The 23,076-nt window shown below is 60.3% G+C and overlaps 1 protein-coding gene across 1 annotated transcript in view; it reads right to left on the reverse strand.

Moving 5' to 3' along the window:
• Positions 1-2,094: 2,094 nt before the first annotated feature.
• The window catches only part of C1QL1 (complement C1q like 1), a 61,628-nt gene continuing 40,646 nt past the window's right edge, over positions 2,095-23,076 (reverse strand). Inside the window, exon 2 of the mRNA XM_075911420.1 lies at positions 2,095-4,240. Coding sequence (XP_075767535.1) covers positions 4,061-4,240 — 180 coding nt within the window. The 3' untranslated portion in view covers positions 2,095-4,060. The remainder of the gene's footprint in view (positions 4,241-23,076) is intronic.

The raw sequence follows: 23,076 nt of genomic DNA on the forward strand, positions 1-23,076 counted from the left end.
CCTGGCTCCTGCCCGTTGAATGCCTGGGGCTGTTGTGCCGGCTGCCTGCTGTGCTCCACTGCTGGCCAGGGAGCAGCTTTCCAAGGGGACCTGTGAGCCCCATGCTGAGGCGGGAGGGGCGCAGAGCAATCCTGGACTAGGGAGGCCCCCCCAACAGGGGTAGGGCAGGGACCCAGCGGAGGGCAGGTGAAAAGGACACTGGCAGTCCAGGAGAGAATGGGCGGCATGTAGCACCTGGAAGTCAGGTGATGCTGAGAGGACCAGAGGGTTGGCTGGCTGGCTGAACAGATGGATGGACAAAGGGACAAGTGGCTGGACAGATGGATAGACAGAGGGCTGGATGGCTAGAGGGCTGACTGGCTGGCTAGGACGGGGAATGAAGGCCCAGAGGGCCAACTGGATGGATGGGTGTGCAGAGGTACGGATGTACAGAGGACCAGGTGGCTGGCTGGATAGATGGACAGAGGGCTGGCTTGCTGGCTGGATAGATGGATGGACAGAGGGACAGATGGATGCAGAGAGGGACAGATGTATAGAAGGCCAGGTGGCTGGACAGATGGATGGGCAGAGGGCTAGATGGACAGAGGGCTGGAAGGACAGGGGGGGCGGCTGGCTGGCTGGACTGATGGCTGGACAGAGGGCTGGCTGGACCGATGGATGGACAGAGGGCTGGCTGGACAGGGGGCCAGCCGGCTGGCTGGACTGATGGATGGACAGAGGGCTGGACTGATGGATGGATAGGGGGCCGGCCGGCTGGCTGGACTGATGAATGGACAGAGGTCTGGACAGAGGGCTGGCTGGACAGATGGCTGGACAGAGGGCTTGATGGACAGGGGGCCGGCCGGCTGGCTGGACTGATGGCTGGACAGAGGGCTGGCTGGACTGATGGCTGGACAGAGGGCTGGCTGGACCGATGGATGGACAGAGGGCTGGCTGGACAGGGGGCCAGCCGGCTGGCTGGACTGATGGATGGATAGGGGGCCGGCCGGCTGGCTGGACTGATGAATGGACAGAGGTCTGGACAGAGGGCTGGCTGGACAGATGGCTGGACAGAGGGCTTGATGGACAGGGGGCCGGCCGGCTGGCTGGCCTGATGGCTGGACAGAGGGCTGGCTGGACTGATGGATGGACAGAGGGCTGGCTGGACAGAGGGCTGGACTGATGGATGGACAGAGGGCTGGACTGATGGATGGACAGAAGGCTGGTCTGATGGCTGGACAGAGGGCTGGCTGGACAGATGGATGGACAGATGGATGGACAGATGGGTGGACAGAGGGCTGGCCTGATGGCTGGACAGATGGATGGACAGAGGGCTGGCTGGACTGATGGCTGGACAGAGGACTGGCTGGACTGATGGATGGACAGAGGACTGGCTGGACTGATGGATGGACAGAGGGCTGGCTGGACAGGGGGCTGGCTGGACAGAGGGCTGGACTGATGGATGGACAGAGGGCTGGCTGGACAGAGGGCTGGCCTGATGGCTGGACAGAGGGCTGGCCTGATGGCTGGACAGAGGGCTGGCTGGACAGAGGGCTGGCCGGACAGATGGATGGACAGATGGATGGACAGAGGGCTGGCTGGACAGATGGCTGGACAGATGGATGGACAGATGGCTGGACAGAGGGCTGGCCTGATGGCTGGACAGAGGGCTGGCTGGACAGAGGGCTTGATGGACAGAGGGCTTGATGGACAGGGGGCCGGCCGGCTGGATGGCTGGACAGAGGGCTGGACTGATGGCTGGACAGAGGGCTGGCTGGACAGAGGGCTGGACTGATGGATGGACAGAGGGCTGGCTGGACAGATGGATGGACAGAGGGCTGGATGGACAGATGGATGGACAGAGGGATGGATGGACAGATGGCTGGACAGATGGCTGGACAGATGGATGGACAGAGGGCTGGCCTGATGGCTGGACAGATGAATGGACAGATGAATGGACAGAGGGCTGGCTGGACTGATGGCTGGACAGAGGGCTGGCTGGACAGAGGGCTGGCTGGACAGATGGCTGGACAGAGGGCTGGCTGGACAGAGGGCTGGCTGGACAGATGGATGGACAGAGGGCTGGCTGGACAGATGGATGGACAGAGGGCTGGCTGGACAGAGGGCTGGCAGACAGACGGGCGCTGATCTGGGTCCAGGCTCTGACGGATTCTCAGACAGGCCACGTCTCCTCCTCGGCCCCTCCCCGCCCCCCTGCCCCTGCGGCGGGGCGGCCAAGCGGAGCAGGCGGGGAGGAGCGCGAGGAAGAAGAGACCAGGCTCAGGGGAGGTCACAGCTCTTCTTTACCATGGATTTGCTCTGATATTGATAAGAAAATCGACCCTGCCCCCGCCTGACCTCCAGCCCCAGCCCCCAGCTCTGGGAGGGGCTTGGCATGGCTGGGTGCCTCACTCGGCCCACGACGGCTTGAGCCTTAGGGAGCCTGGTGCACCCAGGGTGGTTCCTCCCCTGCCCCCATTCTTTGGGGGGCTGCACTCAAGCTGCGGCCCCGTCTATATCTAGCTATATATACACACCCTGCACATATGGACAAGCTGCTGGGGACAGTCACCCTGTTGGGGGGCGGGGGGCTGCATGGCGACCAGGGGGCTGTCGGTGGGCACAAAGGGGTGTGTGGGAGGCCGTGTGGCCATGGGGGGGGCTGGGCTCAAGGGGGGCTGCATGGCCATTGGGGGTGTAATGGGACTTGCAGCGGTCACATGGCTGTTGGGCGGCAGGGGACAGCGTGGCCATCAGAGCGGAAGAGGGCACATGAAGGGGCTGCATGTTCATTGGGGGGGAACAGGGCGAGTGGGGAGCCATGTCACCATCAGAGGGTGGAATGGACCTTGTGTGGGGGTCACATTCCATTGGGGGAAATGGGGCTCATGGGGGGCCACATGGTCATTGGGGGGCTGTGTCAGTAGGGAGAGTGGGATGGGGCTTGTAGGGAGGCCACATGGCTATTGGGGGAATGGGGCTCGTGGGGGTGATGTGGTCATGAGGGGGTGGGGCAGGGCCTGCAGGGGCCCACGTGGGCGTAGAGGGTGGGACGGGGTTTGCTAAGGGCTTTGTAGCCATGGGGGGGGGGGGACGAGGCCTGCGGGGGTCCGTGTAGCTGTTGGGCGGTGGGATGGGATCTGTGGAGTGGCGTGTGGCCATCGGGGGATGGGACATGATGGAGCTCGTGGGGGCCTTGTGGGCACTGGGGGTGAAACGGAGCTGGTGGGGGCTGCGTAACTCTTAGGAAGCAAGATGGGGCTTGCCAGCATGGCTACTGGGAGGTGGAACAGGGCTGGTGGGGGCTGCATAGCTGTTGGGGGGGGTAGGCTGGGGCTCATGGGACTGTGTGGACATGGGAGGATGGGCTCGTGGAGGTCGCGTGGCCAAGGGAAGACGGGGCTCATGGGGGCCGTGTGGCCATGTGGGGATGGGGCTTGTGGGGGCTCCATGCTTGAGGGGGAACAGGGATTGTGGGGGCCATGTGGCCAAGGGGGGATGGGGTTCATGAGGGCCGCATGGCCGAGGGGGGATGGGGACCACGTGGCCGAGGGGGGATGGGGTTCATGGGGGCCGCATGGCCGAGGGAGGATGGGGCTCGTGGGGGCCACATGGCCAAGGGGGGATGGGGTTCATGAGGGCCGTATGGCCGAGGGGGGATGGGGACCACGTGGCTGAGGGGGGATGGGGCTCATGGGGGCCGCATGGCCGAGGGGGAATGGGGCTCGTGGAGGCCACGTGGCTGAGGGGGGATGGGGCTCATGGGGGCCGCATGGCCGAGGGGGAATGGGGCTCGTGGGGGCCACGTGGCTGAGGGGGGACGGGGTTCGTGGCGGCCTCATTGCCGAGGGGGGATGGGGCTCATGGGGACCATGTGGCCGAGGAGGGACGGGGTTCGTGGGGGCCATTTCGGGGGAGGGCAGACAGTAGGGACAGGGCAGGTGTCAGAGTCTCTCTGTCGGCAGCCGGATGCCTTCCCCAGTGCTGCGTGGGCAGGGAGGCCATGGCCAAGGCCCGGGCCGGGCCCCAGGGAAGGGCCCCTCCCGGGCAGTCTCCCCCGTGCGAGGGCGGCGGTGGCGGCTCAGTCCGAGTAGATGATGAAGCCCGAGAACGTGCTGTATTTGTTGTTGTTGCCCCCGTGCGCCTTGCCGCCGTCCAGCTTGACGAAGACCTCGTCGCCCGCGTCCAGGTGCAGGATGACGCTGTTGCTGGCGTAGTCGTAGTTCTGGTCGGCGTCCTGCGCGATGGCGCTGGCCCGCACCTGCAGGGAAAGACCACGGTCAGCCCTCGCCCACGGGCAGCCTCGTCCTGGCTTCCCGCAGGCGAGCCCAGCCCCCCGACCTGCTGCACCTTCCTGCCCATCACAGTGACCCCCAGCCCTGTGGGCCAGGGCCACCCCACAGGGCAGAGAACAGGAGCTGGGGGGCAGGACACATGCGGCAGGAGCAGCTTCCTGGGGGGGTGTTGGGGTTGGGGACAATTAAAGATCCTAATTCGAACTACCTACTCTGTGCTGTGTGTAGCCGCGGGCACGGAGTTCGGACTAAGGAGGATTTAAAAACAGCGGCGCCCGAGAACATGCAAATGAAGCCTGGGATATTTAAATCCCGGGCTTCATTTGCAACTCTGCTTGCCCTAACTACCCTACCTAGATCGAACTAACGAGCTAGTGTGACATACCCTAAGAGATTGGGTAACAAAATGGCAAATGAAATGTAATATTGATAAATGTAAAGTAATGCTGCTCTACCACTAAAGAAAGCCTTTTCCGATAGATCCCTTATGCCTTGTAAAACGAGGTATACAGGACCTATCGGAAAAGGCTTTCTTTAGTGATAGATTAGCATCTATACTGCCGCTCTTCTCCGACAAAGCTCTGTGCCAAAAAAAATGGTGGCCATTTTTATGCTAATGAAGCACGGGATATTTAAATCTCCGCTTCATTAGCAATTTCACCCAGCCTAATCTGCATCTCTCTGCTGTACCCCCAGCGTACCCCGCGTGTGCAGCGGCAGTCAAAAAAGCAAACAGAATATTAGGAATCATTTAAAAAGGGATAGAGAATAAGACAGAGAATATCTTATTGCCTCTATATAAACCCATGGGACGCCCACATCTTGAATACGGCGTACAGTTGTGGTCGCCTCATCTCAAAAAAGATCTCTTAGCATTGGAAAAGGTTCAGAAAAGGGCAACCAAAATGATGAGGGGTTTGGAACGGATCCCAAATGAAGAGAGATTAAAAAGATTGGGACTTTTCAGCTTAGAAAAGAGGAGACTAAGGGGGATATGATAGAGGTCTATGAAATCATGACTGGTGTGGAAAAAGTGAATAAGGAAAAATTATTTCCTTATTCCCACAATATAAGAACTAGAGGTCACCAAATGAAATGAATAGGCAGCAGGTTTAAAAAAAACAAAAGGAAGTTTTTCTTCACGCAGTGCACAGTCAACCTGTGGAACTCCTCGCCAGAGGATGGAACAAGATCCTTCACTCAGATGAGCATTTCCAGCCACAGCGAGGAGATGGGAGGGGTGTGGGATAATACATGGCTGGAATACAGGCACAGCAGGGTACAGGAAGGGCAGGCTGGGATAAGAAGGAGGGGGTGTTGCCCAATACATTACAAATGAACCTACTTGGTCTGAGGCTGAGATGGACGTAGAAGTTTTTTTAAACAACTAACAAAATCATCTGAAGCGCAGGACTTGGTGGGGATAGGAGGCTGCAGCTACCCAGACATCTGTTAGGAAAGGAACACAGCGGGGCCCAGAATGTCCAGCCAGTTTTTGGAATGCACTGCAGACAATTTTTCATTTCAGAAGGTGGAGAAAGCTTCTAGGGCGGCTGCTCTAGATTGGATTTTGACAAATAGGGAGGAACTGGGTGAGAAAGTAAAAGTGGAAGGCAGGTCGGGTGAAAGTGGTCATGAAATGACAGTGTTCGTGATTCTAAGGAGTGGTAGGAGGGCGAACAGCAAGATAAAGACAATGGATTTCCAGAAGGCGACGTTAGCTAACGCAGGGAGTTGCTAGGTAAGAGCTGATGGGAACCAAATCTCAGGGGAAGCAGTGTGTGAGAGTGGGTTGTTGTTCAATGAAGGGCACAAGAGCAAACCCTCTCATGGCATAGGAATGATAGGAGGTGCAGCCAGAGACCTCCCTGGCATAACCAGGAGATCATCAATGATCTGAAACTCAAAAAAAGTGCCACCAAAAGTGGAAACTAGGGCAACTGACAAAGGATGAATATAAACAAATAACACAAGTACGGGGGGGAAAATTAGAAAGGCCAAGTTACAACCCAAGATTAAACTAGCTACACACAACAAGGGCAACAAGAAAACATTCTACAAATACATTCGAAGCAAGAGGAGGATCAAGAATAGCATAGGCTTGTTATTCAGTGAGGTGAGGAAAACAGCAACAGAAGATGTGTAAATGGCAGCCAAGTGCTAAATGCCTTTTTGGTTCCAGTTTTCAGCAAAAAGCTTAGAAGGAATTAGACTGGATTGTAACTCTGCGAATACAGAGAAGGTAGAGTACAATCAGAGGCTAAAATAGGGAAATAGCAGATTAAAAATTACTTGGACACGTTACATGTCTTCAGGTCACCAGCTTTTGATACGGTCTCCCACAATATTCTTGCCAGCAAGTTAAGGAAGTATGGATTGGATAAATGGACGGTAATGGATAGAAAGTGGATAGAAAGCTGGCTAGACTGTCATGCCCAATGGGTAGTGATTAATGGCTTGATGTCAGGTTGGCAGTCAGTTTCAAGTGGAGTGCCCCAAAGATCAGTTCTAGGGCTGGTTTTATTCAACATCTTCATTAATGACCTGGATGAGGGGATGAATTGCACCCTCAGCAAGTTCTCAGATGACACTAAGCTGGGGGGAGAGGTAGATACGCTGGAGGGCAGGGACAGGGTCCAGAGTGACCTTGACAGATTAGAGGGTTGGGCCAAAAGAAATCTGATGAGGTTCAACAAGGACAAGTGCAAAGTCCTGCCCGTGGGCCAGAAGAATCCCAAGTATTGTTACAGGCTGGGGACCACCCGGCTAAGTAGCAGTTCTGCAGAAAAGGACCTGGGGGTTACAATGGATGAGAAGCTGGATAGGAGTCAACAGTGAGTCCTTGTAGCCAAGAAGGCTAATGGCATATTAGGTTGCATTAGGAGGAGCATTGCCAGCAGATCCAGAGATGTCGTTATTCCCCTTTATTCGGCTTTGGTGAGGCCACATCTGGAGTATTGTATCCAGTTCTGGGCCCCCCACTATAAAAAGGATGTGGACGCATTGGAGAGGGTTCAGCGGAGGGCAACCAAAATGATTAGGGGGCTGGAGCACATGACCTATGAGGAGACACAAGAAGCAATGGGCTTAACTTGCCGCCAGGGATATTTAGGTTGGACCTTAGGAAAAACTTCCTCAGTGTCAGGGCAAATAAGCACTAGAACGAATTGTCCAGGGAATGTGTGTGTGTGTGTGTGTGTGGGGGGGGGTCAAATGCCTCCCTCCCCCGATTCCAGCTTGGCCCCAGGGTGCAGGAGGAAGAGGAGCTCTGCTCTTCTCACACTGTATCTCCCTTTGGCATGCTTGGCTCTGGCCTTGGCAGCCAGGTTTGGGCAGGAAATGGAGAGGGAGGGTCCCACTGCTTCTTCAGCCACTCGGGTCATTGCTTGGTGGAGCGTGGCAGCTTCCTGAAAGCCCGGCCGGGCTGGTGGCCTGCCCCGTCCCCTCTGCTCTGGTGTCAGGAGGCACAAGTCATCTGTGCCTAGGGAGGCTGGAATGTCTGTCACTGGAGATGTGTAAGAGCAGGTTGGCCAGACGCCCATCAAGGATGGTCTAGACCAGGTTTCCCAATTTTATTTGGCCACCAAACCCTTTTTGCGGAACCCCTAATAACAGTCTTATATGTGGAGCTGAAAAAGTAGAGCACAAATCACTAAGGATAATAATAAACAAATGCTAAACAAGGTCGTGAGATCAACATGTAGTTTAATTGCGCACATTTAAAAACAAAAATCACATTTAATGTGTCCAGAAAATAAAGTGACTGTTTTGACGGCTGACGCTTCGACTGTGTCCGACGCGGTGCTAGTATCTTCGTACTCAGTCACTCACGTGATCCACGCTCCCTGAGAGTGGGGGCGGGGATTGACGGCGGTCTAGAACAGGCCATCGCAGCACCGACTGACTGCGCGCAGTACTGAGCAGTGACACCATCGTCTCCACTCCCTGGCTAAGCTGGCATTACACAGAGACACGTATCGTGGCAAACACCAATGAAAATTGTTTTCAATAAAATTCATAAATGCTTAAATAGTAATCATCTTTTAAATCATAACATGTTACTGCAATGGAATTTTCTCACGGAACCCCTATTTTCACTTTGCGGAACCCTGGGGTTCTGCAGAACGCCATTGGGATACACGGGTCTAGAGGGTGCTTGGTCCTGCCGTGAGGGCAGGGGACAGGACCTGATGACCTCGAGGCCCCTTCCAGACAGCCCTACGCTTCTCTGATTCTACTCAAGCTCTTTGAGGGCATCAACAAGCGTGTGAAAAGGGGGGATCCAGTAGATCCAGTGTTCTTAGATTTCCAGAAAGCCTCGGACAAGGACCCTCCCCAAAGGCTCCCAGTATGCTGTCATGGGTGAACAGGGAAGGTCTCTCATGGACTCATAACTGGTTGGAAGATGGGAAAAGAAGGGCAGGGAGAATGGTCAGTTTTCGGACTGGAGAGAGGTAACTAGTGGGGTCCCCCAGGGGTCTGTCCTGGGACCCATCCTATTCAGCCTGATTGCTGCAGAGAATGTGGTTAGAACTGACGGGATGAGAAAAGGCCAAGGGTGGCTGGGGGGACGGGCAGTTCCAGATCGTCTGTGGGTCTATCAAGCCAGCCAGCTCAAAGCAGCAGTGGGTGGGGGGGCACCCCGATCCAATCAAACCCTTGGTCTGTATTGAACAAGGAACTGAGGCAGTGTACAGGTCGCTAGGCTACCAAGGAGCCGTTGAAAATCGTGCCCTCCAGAAATGCATCGCCTCCGTTAGCAAAGGCTACTCTATGGGCTTGGGACGGGACAAGAGACACAAGTCCTGTTCCTTTGCCAATTGCAGCCATCGCAAACCATCCAGAGCTTAACCCAAAGCGCAAAGCAGCGAGCTCGAAAGTCTAGCAAATGCCTGGCCAGCTAGGCAGCAAAGAAACTCTTCTAACTTACCTAGAGACCAACGCTCACGGTCGCTGGCTCGCTCTCCCGCGGCAGCAGTTCTTTAGAGCTGCGCACTGTGTGTGTCAGCTCTCAAAACGCTGCTTTACAGAGAGCGAACCTTAATCAAAGCAATGGCAACTGGTCACTTAAGAAACAAAGCTAATTATAACGAGTGTAGATCAGTCCTTGCAGATAACTTCCCTAACAAAAAATGCCCAGATATGATCCATGGGGGAAAAGACCTGGATAGACCAATTACCCCAAAAGAAAAGGGCTTGATTTGGAAAAGAAGGCCAGCAACCTCAGTCTGTAGCAAGAAGTATAGATATATATATATTTACAATAATGTTTCAATGGCACTTCACTCCTGGCCGGTGAGAGACAGACAGACAGGCAGGCTGTATAGGGACAGAGTCGAAAGACGAGATTTTATACAGTTATCGCGGCCAGTCACTAAAGAGCACAGGGACGCAATCCGTAGCCAGAGCTCACATTGTTGGATATTCATTACCAAATGACCCCAAGTGCTTCCGGCACTTCCCAGTAGAATTGTTTACACAAGAGGAAATGAAGAATGAATCTCTCATCTGCTAGTAGCTGCTCCGCTCCTGAGAGCCTGCCCTGGAAAAAGAAAAATTGCCCAACTCCGGAGGAATGAGTGGAAGAACACGGGCGATGGGTGTTATGGGGAAATGAAAGCACCAATTACGGTCCCAGCCGAAGAGAGAGAGGATGGAGAGATACTGGAGATCCGGTTACCGCTTGCTCACTGCTCTGATGAGAGACAGACGCGCTTGCGAAGAACCCAGCTCACCTGTCCACATTTGTTAGCTATTAGCATTTGATGGACGTGCCTGGGTTGTTAAAAGACGCGCAGTCAGGGATATCACTCAGTGCGCTAACAGCGCTAGAAACAGCCTGTCACAGCGAGGAGGGATACTCGCTCGCTAACGCGGTAACGCCTCGTTAACCAGTAAGGACATGCTGGGCCGTGTCTCTCCCAGCCAAAGCTCGCCGCTGTAATTAGCAGGTTTAGCCTCTGAGCGTTACTTGGCTGGATTTTTAAACCCGTTTAAACTTCCTCGGTAAAGACATAAGCAGCTCAGCTCTGTTCCCGCGGCGGGGGCCTGACGGCGCACTTGGCCAGATGCCCTCAGACGATTCGCGGCGGGTGAGAGATCGCTTGCCTCTCATGCCCTGCGCTGAATGGGGAGTGAGCGGCCGAGCTCAGGGGGCTGCAGCGAGGGAGAAGCAGCAGGAGGGAGAATCAGGCGGGTGACATTGCCCCGACTTCGCTCTGGCTCTGACAGAACCCAGGGCAGGGCAGTTTCTCATGCACGTCTGTCAAGAAAAAGGCACAAAATGAAGATAATTTTCAAAAGCTCGCGCAGTGGGCGGGAGGGGGGGGGGCTCGCCTGTCCTACTCCTCAGTGCTCCCCTTCTCCCTGATACTCATGAGCTTATCGGTTACCATTAATGGTCACGTGTCGACTCCCAGCCCCGCTCCCGGGGAGCTGGCGGCCAGCCCGTGCTGCTGGCCCTGGATCAGGCTTAAAGCCGGCTCCCAGCGCGCACCGCTCCCAGTGCATACTGGCTCCCAGCGCGCACCGCTCCCAGTGCATACTGGCTCCCAGCGCGCACCGCTCCCAGTGCATACTGGCTCCCAGCGCGCACCGCTCCCAGTGCATACTGGCTCCTACCGCGCACCGCTCCCAGTGCATACTGGCTCCCAGCGCGCACCGCTCCCAGTGCATACTGGCTCCCAGCACGCACCGCTCCCAGTGCATACTGGCTCCCAGCGCGCACCGCTCCCAGTGCATACTGGCTCCTAGCGCGCACCGCTCCCAGTGCATACTGGCTCCTAGCGCACATCGCTCCCAGTGCATACTGGCTCCCAGCGCGCACCGCTCCCAGTGCATACTGGCTCCTACCGCGCACCGCTCCCAGTGCATACTGGCTCCCAGCGCGCACCGCTCCCAGTGCATACTGGCTCCCAGCACGCACCGCTCCCAGTGCATACTGGCTCCCAGCGCGCACCGCTCCCAGTGCATACTGGCTCCTAGCGCGCACCGCTCCCAGTGCATACTGGCTCCCAGCGCGCACCGCTCCCAGTGCATACTGGCTCTCAGCGCGCACCACTCCCAGTGCATACTGGCTCCTAGCGCGCACCGCTCCCAGTGCATACTGGCTCCCAGCGCGCACCGCTCCCAGTGCATACTGGCTCCTAGCGCGCACCGCTCCCAGTGCATACTGGCTCCCAGCGCGCACCGCTCCCAGTGCATACTGGCTCCCAGCGCGCACCGCTCCCAGTGCATACTGGCTCCCAACGCGCACCGCTCCCAGTGCATACTGGCTCCCAGCGCGCACCGCTCCCAGTGCATACTGGCTCTCAGCGCACACCGCTCCCAGTGCATACTGGCTCCCAGCGCGCACCGCTCCCAGTGCATACTGGCTCCTAGCGCACACCGCTCCCAGTGCATACTGGCTCCTAGCGCGCACCGCTCCCAGTGCATACTGGCTCCTACCGTGCACCGCTCCCAGTGCATACTGGCTCCCAGCGCGCACCACTCCAAGTGCATACTGGCTCCTAGCGCGCACCGCTCCCAGTGCATACTGGCTCCCAGCGCGCACCGCTCCCAGTGCATACTGGCTCCTAGCGCACACCGCTCCCAGTGCATACTGGCTCCCAGCGCGCACCGCTCCCAGTGCATACTGGCTCCCAGCGCGCACCACTCCCAGTGCATACTGGCTCCCAAGGCGCACCGCTCCCAGTGCATACTGGCTCCCAGCGCGCACCGCTCCCAGTGCATACTGGCTCTCAGCGCACACCGCTCCCAGTGCATACTGGCTCCCAGCGCGCACCGCTCCCAGTGCATACTGGCTCCTAGCGCACATCGCTCCCAGTGCATACTGGCTCCCAGCGCGCACCGCTCCCAGTGCATACTGGCTCCTACCGTGCACCGCTCCCAGTGCATACTGGCTCCCAGCGCGCACCGTTCCCAGTGCATACTGGCTCCCAGCACGCACCTTTCCCAGTGCATACTGGCTCCCAGCGCGCACCGCTCCCAGTGCATACTGGCTCCTAGCGCGCACCAGCTCCCAGTGCATACTGGCTCCTAGCGCGCACCGCTCCCAGTGCATACTGGCTCCTAGCGCGCACCAGCTCCCAGTGCATACTGGCTCCTAGCACGCACCGCTCCCAGTGCATACTGGATCCCAGCGCACACCAGCTCCCAGTGCATACTGGCTCCCAGCGCGCACCAGCTCCCAGTGCACACTGGCTCCTAGCGCACACCGCTCCCAGTGCATACTGGCTCCCAGCGCGCACCAGCTCCCAGTGCACACTGGCTCCTACCGCGCACCGCTCCCAGTGCATACTGGCTCCCAGCCGCACCAGCTCCCAGTGCATACTGGCTCCTACCGTGCACCGCTCCCAGTGCATACTGGCTCCCAGCGCGCACCGCTCCCAGTGCATACTGGCTCCAAGCGCGCACCGCTCCCAGTGCATACTGGCTCTCAGCGCACACCGCTCCCAGTGCATACTGGCTCCCAGCGCGCACCGCTCCCAGTGCATACTGGCTCCTAGCGCACACCGCTCCCAGTGCATACTGGCTCCCAGCGCGCACCGCTCCCAGTGCATACTGGCTCCTACCGTGCACCGCTCCCAGTGCATACTGGCTCCCAGCGCGCACCGTTCCCAGTGCATACTGGCTCCCAGCACGCACCTTTCCCAGTGCATACTGGCTCCCAGCGCGCACCGCTCCCAGTGCATACTGGCTCCTAGCGCGCACCAGCTCCCAGTGCATACTGGCTCCTAGCGCGCACCGCTCCCAGTGCATACTGGCTCCTAGCGCGCACCAGCTCCCAGTGCATACTGGCTCCTAGCACGCACCGCTCCCAGTGCATACTGGATCCCAGCGCACACCAGCTCCCAGTGCATACTGGCTCCCAGCGCGCACCAGCTCCCAGTGCATACTGGCTCCTAGCGCACACCGCTCCCAGTGCATACTGGCTCCTACCGCGCACCGCTCCCAGTGCATACTGGCTCCCAGCCGCACCAGCTCCCAGTGCATACTGGCTCCTACCGTGCACCGCTCCCAGTGCATACTGGCTCCCAGCGCGCACCAGCTCCCAGTGCATACTGGCTCCCAGCGCGCACTGTTCCCAGTGCATACTGGCTCCTACCGCGCACCGCTCCTAGTGCATACTGGCTGCTAGCACACACTGCTCCCAGTGCATATTGGCTCCTAGCGCGCACCAGCTCCCAGTGCATACTGGCTCCCAGCGCGCACCACTCCCAGTGCATACTGGCTCCTACCGTGCACCGCTCCCAGTGCATACTGGCTCCTACCGTGCACCGCTCCCAGTGCATACTGGCTCCTACCGCGCACCGTTCCCAGTGCATACTGGCTCCTACCGTGCACCGCTCCCAGTGCATACTGGCTCCTACCGCGCACCGTTCCCAGTGCATACTGGCTCCTACCGTGCACCGCTCCCAGTGCATACTGGCTCCTACCGCGCACCGTTCCCAGTGCATACTGGCTCCTACCGTGCACCGCTCCCAGTGCATACTGGCTCCTACCGCGCACCAGCTCCCCGTGCATACTGGCTCCTAGCGCGCACCGCTCCCAGTGCATACTGGCTCCTACCGTGCACCGCTCCCAGTGCATACTGGCTCCCAGCACGCACCACTCCCAGTGCATACTGGCTCCTACCGCGCACCAGCTCCCAGTGCATACTGGCTCCTACCGCGCACCACTCCCAGTGCATACTGGCTCCTACCGCGCACCAGCTCCCAGTGCATACTGGCTCCTAGCATGCACCACTCCCAGTGCATACTGGCTCCTAGTGCGCACTGCTCCCAGTGCATACTGGCTCCTAGCGCGCACCGCTCCCAGTGCATACTGGCTCCTACCGCGCACCAGCTCCCAGTGCATACTGGCTCCTAGCACGCACCACTCCCAGTGCATACTGGCTCCTAGTGCGCACTGCTCCCAGTGCATACTGGCTCCTAGCGCGCACCGCTCCCAGTGCATACTGGCTCCTACCGCGCACCAGCTCCCAGTGCATACTGGCTCCTACCACGCACCAGCTCCCAGTGCATACTGGCTCCTACCGCGCACCGCTCCCAGTGCATACTGGCTCCTAGCGCACACCACTCCCAGTGCATACTGGCTCCTAGCACGCACCACTCCCAGTGCATACTGGCTCCTAGCGCGCACCGCTCCCAGTGCATACTGGCTCCTAGCGCGCACCAGCTCCCAGTGCATACTGGCTCCCAGCGCGCACCGCTCCCAGTACATACTGGCTCCTAGCGTGCACCGCTCCCAGTGCCTACTGGCTCCTACCGTGCACCGCTCCCAGTGCATACTGGCTCCTAGCACGCACCGCTCCCAGTGCCTACTGGCTCCTACCGTGCACCGCTCCCAGTGCATACTGGCTCCTACCGCGCACCAGCTCCCAGTGCATACTGGCTCCTAGCACGCACCACTCCCAGTGCATACTGGCTCCTAGTGCGCACTGCTCCCAGTGCATACTGGATCCCAGCGCGCACCGCTCCCAGTGCATACTGGCCCCTACCGCGCACCGCTCCCAGTGCATACTGGCTAATACCGCGCACCAGCTCCCAGTGCATACTGGCTCCTACCGCGCACCGCTCCCAGTGCATACTGGCTCCTAGCGCACACCGCTCCCAGTGCATACTGGCTCCTAGCACGCACCACTCCCAGTGCATACTGGCTCCTAGCGCGCACCGCTCCCAGTGCATACTGGATCCCAGCGCACACCAGCTCCCAGTGCATACTGGATCCCAGCGCGCACCAGCTACCAGTGCATACTGGCTCCTAGCGCACACCGCTCCCAGTGCATACTGGCTCCTACCGCGCACCGCTCCCAGTGCATACTGGCTCCCAGCCGCACCAGCTCCCAGTGCATACTGGCTCCTAGCACGCACCGCTCCCAGTGCATACTGGATCCCAGCGCACACCAGCTCCCAGTGCATACTGGCTCCCAGCGCGCACCAGCTCCCAGTGCATACTGGCTCCTAGCGCACACCGCTCCCAGTGCATACTGGCTCCTACCGCGCACCGCTCCCAGTGCATACTGGCTCCCAGCCGCACCAGCTCCCAGTGCATACTGGCTCCTAGCGCACACCGCTCCCAGTGCATACTGGCTCCTAGCACGCACCACTCCCAGTGCATACTGGCTCCTAGCGCGCACCGCTCCCAGTGCATACTGGATCCCAGCGCACACCAGCTCCCAGTGCATACTGGCTCCCAGCGCGCACCAGCTACCAGTGCATACTGGCTCCTAGCGCACACCGCTCCCAGTGCATACTGGCTCCTACCGCGCACCGCTCCCAGTGCATACTGGCTCCCAGCCGCACCAGCTCCCAGTGCATACTGGCTCCTAGCACGCACCGCTCCCAGTGCATACTGGATCCCAGCGCACACCAGCTCCCAGTGCATACTGGCTCCCAGCGCGCACCAGCTCCCAGTGCATACTGGCTCCTAGCGCACACCGCTCCCAGTGCATACTGGCTCCTACCGCGCACCGCTCCCAGTGCATACTGGCTCCCAGCCGCACCAGCTCCCAGTGCATACTGGCTCCTACCGTGCACCGCTCCCAGTGCATACTGGCTCCCAGCGCGCACCAGCTCCCAGTGCATACTGGCTCCCAGCGCGCACTGTTCCCAGTGCATACTGGCTCCTACCGCGCACCGCTCCTAGTGCATACTGGCTCCTAGCACACACTGCTCCCAGTGCATATTGGCTCCTAGCGCGCACCAGCTCCCAGTGCATACTGGCTCCCAGCGCGCACTGTTCCCAGTGCATACTGGCTCCTACCGTGCACCGCTCCCAGTGCATACTGGCTCCTAGCACACACTGCTCCCAGTGCATATTGGCTCCTAGCGCGCACCAGCTCCCAGTGCATACTTGCTCCCAGCGCGCACCACTCCCAGTGCATACTGGCTCCTACCGTGCACCGCTCCCAGTGCATACTGGCTCCTACCGTGCACCGCTCCCAGTGCATACTGGCTCCTACCGCGCACCGTTCCCAGTGCATACTGGCTCCTACCGTGCACCGCTCCCTGTGCATACTGGCTCCTACCGCGCACCGTTCCCAGTGCATACTGGCTCCTACCGTGCACCGCTCCCAGTGCATACTGGCTCCTACCGCGCACCGTTCCCAGTGCATACTGGCTCCTACCGTGCACCGCTCCCAGTGCATACTGGCTCCTACCGCGCACCAGCTCCCCGTGCATACTGGCTCCTAGCGCGCACCGCTCCCAGTGCATACTGGCTCCTACCGCGCACCAGCTCCCAGTGCATACTGGCTCCCAGCACGCACCACTCCCAGTGCATACTGGCTCCTACCGCGCACCAGCTCCCAGTGCATACTGGCTCCTACCGCGCACCACTCCCAGTGCATACTGGCTCCTACCGCGCACCAGCTCCCAGTGCATACTGGCTCCTAGCACGCACCACTCCCAGTGCATACTGGCTCCTAGTGCGCACTGCTCCCAGTGCATACTGGCTCCTAGCGCGCACCGCTCCCAGTGCATACTGGCTCCTACCGCGCACCAGCTCCCAGTGCATACTGGCTCCTACCGCGCACCAGCTCCCAGTGCATACTGGCTCCTACCGCGCACCGCTCCCAGTGCATACTGGCTCCTAGCGCACACCACTCCCAGTGCATACTGGCTCCTAGCACGCACCACTCCCAGTGCATACTGGCTCCTAGCGCGCACCGCTCCCAGTGCATACTGGCTCCTAGCGCGCACCAGCTCCCAGTGCATACTGGCTCCCAGCGCGCACCGCTCCCAGTACATACTGGCTCCTAACGTGCACCGCTCCCAGTGCATACTGGCTCCCAGCGTGCACCAGCTCCCAGTGCATACTGGCTCCCAGCGCGCACTGTTCCCAGTGCATACTGGCTCCTACCGCGCACCGCTCCTAGTGCATACTGGCTCCTAGCACACACTGCTCCCAGTGCATATTGGCTCCTAGCGCGCACCAGCTCCCAGTGCATACTGGCTCCCAGCGCGCACTGTTCCCAGTGCATACTGGCTCCTACCGTGCACCGCTCCCAGTGCATACTGGCTCCTAGCACACACTGCTCCCAGTGCATATTGGCTCCTAGCGCGCACCAGCTCCCAGTGCATACTGGCTCCCAGCGCGCACCACTCCCAGTGCATACTGGCTCCTACCGTGCACCGCTCCCAGTGCATACTGGCTCCTACCGTGCACCGCTCCCAGTGCATACTGGCTCCTACCGCGCACCGTTCCCAGTGCATACTGGCTCCTACCGTGCACCGCTCCCAGTGCATACTGGCTCCTACCGCGCACCGTTCCCAGTGCATACTGGCTCCTACCGTGCACCGCTCCCAGTGCATACTGGCTCCTACCGCGCACCGTTCCCAGTGCATACTGGCTCCTACCGTGCACCGCTCCCAGTGCATATTGGCTCCTACCGTGCACCGCTCCCAGTGCATACTGGCTCCTACCGTGCACCGCTCCCAGTGCATACTGGCTCCTACCGCGCACCGTTCCCAGTGCATACTGGCTCCTACCGTGCACCGCTCCCAGTGCATACTGGCTCCTACCGCGCACCGTTCCCAGTGCATACTGGCTCCTACCGTGCACCGCTCCCAGTGCATACTGGCTCCTACCGCGCACCGTTCCCAGTGCATACTGGCTCCTACCGTGCACCGCTCCCAGTGCATACTGGCTCCTACCGCGCACCAGCTCCCCGTGCATACTGGCTCCTAGCGCGCACCGCTCCCAGTGCATACTGGCTCCTACCGTGCACCGCTCCCAGTGCATACTGGCTCCCAGCACGCACCACTCCCAGTGCATACTGGCTCCTACCGCGCACCAGCTCCCAGTGCATACTGGCTCCTACCGCGCACCACTCCCAGTGCATACTGGCTCCTACCGCGCACCAGCTCCCAGTGCATACTGGCTCCTAGCATGCACCACTCCCAGTGCATACTGGCTCCTAGTGCGCACTGCTCCCAGTGCATACTGGCTCCTAGCGCGCACCGCTCCCAGTGCATACTGGCTCCTACCGCGCACCAGCTCCCAGTGCATACTGGCTCCTAGCACGCACCACTCCCAGTGCATACTGGCTCCTAGTGCGCACTGCTCCCAGTGCATACTGGCTCCTAGCGCGCACCGCTCCCAGTGCATACTGGCTCCTACCGCGCACCAGCTCCCAGTGCATACTGGCTCCTACCACGCACCAGCTCCCAGTGCATACTGGCTCCTACCGCGCACCGCTCCCAGTGCATACTGGCTCCTAGCGCACACCACTCCCAGTGCATACTGGCTCCTAGCACGCACCACTCCCAGTGCATACTGGCTCCTAGCGCGCACCGCTCCCAGTGCATACTGGCTCCTAGCGCGCACCAGCTCCCAGTGCATACTGGCTCCCAGCGCGCACCGCTCCCAGTACATACTGGCTCCTAGCGTGCACCGCTCCCAGTGCCTACTGGCTCCTACCGTGCACCGCTCCCAGTGCATACTGGCTCCTAGCACGCACCGCTCCCAGTGCCTACTGGCTCCTACCGTGCACCGCTCCCAGTGCATACTGGCTCCTACCGCGCACCAGCTCCCAGTGCATACTGGCTCCTAGCACGCACCACTCCCAGTGCATACTGGCTCCTAGTGCGCACTGCTCCCAGTGCATACTGGATCCCAGCGCGCACCGCTCCCAGTGCATACTGGCCCCTACCGCGCACCGCTCCCAGTGCATACTGGCTAATACCGCGCACCAGCTCCCAGTGCATACTGGCTCCTACCGCGCACCGCTCCCAGTGCATACTGGCTCCTAGCGCACACCGCTCCCAGTGCATACTGGCTCCTAGCACGCACCACTCCCAGTGCATACTGGCTCCTAGCGCGCACCGCTCCCAGTGCATACTGGATCCCAGCGCACACCAGCTCCCAGTGCATACTGGCTCCCAGCGCGCACCAGCTACCAGTGCATACTGGCTCCTAGCGCACACCGCTCCCAGTGCATACTGGCTCCTACCGCGCACCGCTCCCAGTGCATACTGGCTCCCAGCCGCACCAGCTCCCAGTGCATACTGGCTCCTAGCACGCACCGCTCCCAGTGCATACTGGATCCCAGCGCACACCAGCTCCCAGTGCATACTGGCTCCCAGCGCGCACCAGCTCCCAGTGCATACTGGCTCCTAGCGCACACCGCTCCCAGTGCATACTGGCTCCTACCGCGCACCGCTCCCAGTGCATACTGGCTCCCAGCCGCACCAGCTCCCAGTGCATACTGGCTCCTACCGTGCACCGCTCCCAGTGCATACTGGCTCCCAGCGCGCACCAGCTCCCAGTGCATACTGGCTCCCAGCGCGCACTGTTCCCAGTGCATACTGGCTCCTACCGCGCACCGCTCCTAGTGCATACTGGCTCCTAGCACACACTGCTCCCAGTGCATATTGGCTCCTAGCGCGCACCAGCTCCCAGTGCATACTGGCTCCCAGCGCGCACTGTTCCCAGTGCATACTGGCTACTACCGTGCACCGCTCCCAGTGCATACTGGCTCCTAGCACACACTGCTCCCAGTGCATATTGGCTCCTAGCGCGCACCAGCTCCCAGTGCATACTTGCTCCCAGCGCGCACCACTCCCAGTGCATACTGGCTCCTACCGTGCACCGCTCCCAGTGCATACTGGCTCCTACCGTGCACCGCTCCCAGTGCATACTGGCTCCTACCGCGCACCGTTCCCAGTGCATACTGGCTCCTACCGTGCACCGCTCCCTGTGCATACTGGCTCCTACCGCGCACCGTTCCCAGTGCATACTGGCTCCTACCGTGCACCGCTCCCAGTGCATACTGGCTCCTACCGCGCACCGTTCCCAGTGCATACTGGCTCCTACCGTGCACCGCTCCCAGTGCATACTGGCTCCTACCGCGCACCAGCTCCCCGTGCATACTGGCTCCTAGCGCGCACCGCTCCCAGTGCATACTGGCTCCTACCGCGCACCAGCTCCCAGTGCATACTGGCTCCCAGCACGCACCACTCCCAGTGCATACTGGCTCCTACCGCGCACCAGCTCCCAGTGCATACTGGCTCCTACCGCGCACCACTCCCAGTGCATACTGGCTCCTACCGCGCACCAGCTCCCAGTGCATACTGGCTCCTAGCACGCACCACTCCCAGTGCATACTGGCTCCTAGTGCGCACTGCTCCCAGTGCATACTGGCTCCTAGCGCGCACCGCTCCCAGTGCATACTGGCTCCTACCGCGCACCAGCTCCCAGTGCATACTGGCTCCTACCGCGCACCAGCTCCCAGTGCATACTGGCTCCTACCGCGCACCGCTCCCAGTGCATACTGGCTCCTAGCGCACACCACTCCCAGTGCATACTGGCTCCTAGCACGCACCACTCCCAGTGCATACTGGCTCCTAGCGCGCACCGCTCCCAGTGCATACTGGCTCCTAGCGCGCACCAGCTCCCAGTGCATACTGGCTCCCAGCGCGCACCGCTCCCAGTACATACTGGCTCCTAACGTGCACCGCTCCCAGTGCATACTGGCTCCCAGCGTGCACCAGCTCCCAGTGCATACTGGCTCCCAGCGCGCACTGTTCCCAGTGCATACTGGCTCCTACCGCGCACCGCTCCTAGTGCATACTGGCTCCTAGCACACACTGCTCCCAGTGCATATTGGCTCCTAGCGCGCACCAGCTCCCAGTGCATACTGGCTCCCAGCGCGCACTGTTCCCAGTGCATACTGGCTCCTACCGTGCACCGCTCCCAGTGCATACTGGCTCCTAGCACACACTGCTCCCAGTGCATATTGGCTCCTAGCGCGCACCAGCTCCCAGTGCATACTGGCTCCCAGCGCGCACCACTCCCAGTGCATACTGGCTCCTACCGTGCACCGCTCCCAGTGCATACTGGCTCCTACCGTGCACCGCTCCCAGTGCATACTGGCTCCTACCGCGCACCGTTCCCAGTGCATACTGGCTCCTACCGTGCACCGCTCCCAGTGCATACTGGCTCCTACCGCGCACCGTTCCCAGTGCATACTGGCTCCTACCGTGCACCGCTCCCAGTGCATACTGGCTCCTACCGCGCACCGTTCCCAGTGCATACTGGCTCCTACCGTGCACCGCTCCCAGTGCATACTGGCTCCTACCGCGCACCAGCTCCCCGTGCATACTGGCTCCTAGCGCGCACCGCTCCCAGTGCATACTGGCTCCTACCGCGCACCAGCTCCCAGTGCATACTGGCTCCCAGCACGCACCACTCCCAGTGCATACTGGCTCCTACCGCGCACCAGCTCCCAGTGCATACTGGCTCCTACCGCGCACCACTCCCAGTGCATACTGGCTCCTACCGCGCACCAGCTCCCAGTGCATACTGGCTCCTAGCACGCACCACTCCCAGTGCATACTGGCTCCTAGTGCGCACTGCTCCCAGTGCATACTGGCTCCTAGCGCGCACCGCTCCCAGTGCATACTGGCTCCTACCGCGCACCAGCTCCCAGTGCATACTGGCTCCTACCGCGCACCAGCTCCCAGTGCATACTGGCTCCTACCGCGCACCGCTCCCAGTGCATACTGGCTCCTAGCGCACACCACTCCCAGTGCATACTGGCTCCTAGCACGCACCACTCCCAGTGCATACTGGCTCCTAGCGCGCACCGCTCCCAGTGCATACTGGCTCCTAGCGCGCACCAGCTCCCAGTGCATACTGGCTCCCAGCGCGCACCGCTCCCTGTACATACTGGCTCCTAGCGTGCACCGCTCCCAGTGCCTACTGGCTCCTACCGTGCACCGCTCCCAGTGCATACTGGCTCCTAGCACGCACCGCTCCCAGTGCCTACTGGCTCCTACCGTGCACCGCTCCCAGTGCATACTGGCTCCTACCGCGCACCAGCTCCCAGTGCATACTGGCTCCTAGCACGCACCACTCCCAGTGCATACTGGCTCCTAGTGCGCACTGCTCCCAGTGCATACTGGATCCCAGCGCGCACCGCTTCCAGTGCATACTGGCCCCTACCGCGCACCGCTCCCAGTGCATACTGGCTCCTACCGCGCACCAGCTCCCAGTGCATACTGGCTCCTACCGCGCACCGCTCCCAGTGCATACTGGCTCCTAGCGCACACCGCTCCCAGTGCATACTGGCTCCTAGCACGCACCACTCCCAGTGCATACTGGCTCCTAGTGCGCACTGCTCCCAGTGCATACTGGCTCCTAGCGCGCACCGCTCCCAGTGCATACTGGCTCCTACCGCGCACCAGCTCCCAGTGCATACTGGCTCCTACCGCGCACCAGCTCCCAGTGCATACTGGCTCCTACCGCGCACCGCTCCCAGTGCATACTGGCTCCTAGCGCACACCACTCCCAGTGCATACTGGCTCCTAGCACGCACCACTCCCAGTGCATACTGGCTCCTAGCGCGCACCGCTCCCAGTGCATACTGGCTCCTAGCGCGCACCAGCTCCCAGTGCATACTGGCTCCCAGCGCGCACCGCTCCCTGTACATACTGGCTCCTAGCGTGCACCGCTCCCAGTGCCTACTGGCTCCTACCGTGCACCGCTCCCAGTGCATACTGGCTCCTAGCACGCACCGCTCCCAGTGCCTACTGGCTCCTACCGTGCACCGCTCCCAGTGCATACTGGCTCCTACCGCGCACCAGCTCCCAGTGCATACTGGCTCCTAGCACGCACCACTCCCAGTGCATACTGGCTCCTAGTGCGCACTGCTCCCAGTGCATACTGGATCCCAGCGCGCACCGCTTCCAGTGCATACTGGCCCCTACCGCGCACCGCTCCCAGTGCATACTGGCTCCTACCGCGCACCAGCTCCCAGTGCATACTGGCTCCTACCGCGCACCGCTCCCAGTGCATA

This window comes from Pelodiscus sinensis, chromosome 29, assembly GCF_049634645.1.
Source record: "Pelodiscus sinensis isolate JC-2024 chromosome 29, ASM4963464v1, whole genome shotgun sequence".
In the NCBI taxonomy this organism is placed as follows: Eukaryota; Metazoa; Chordata; order Testudines; family Trionychidae; genus Pelodiscus; species Pelodiscus sinensis.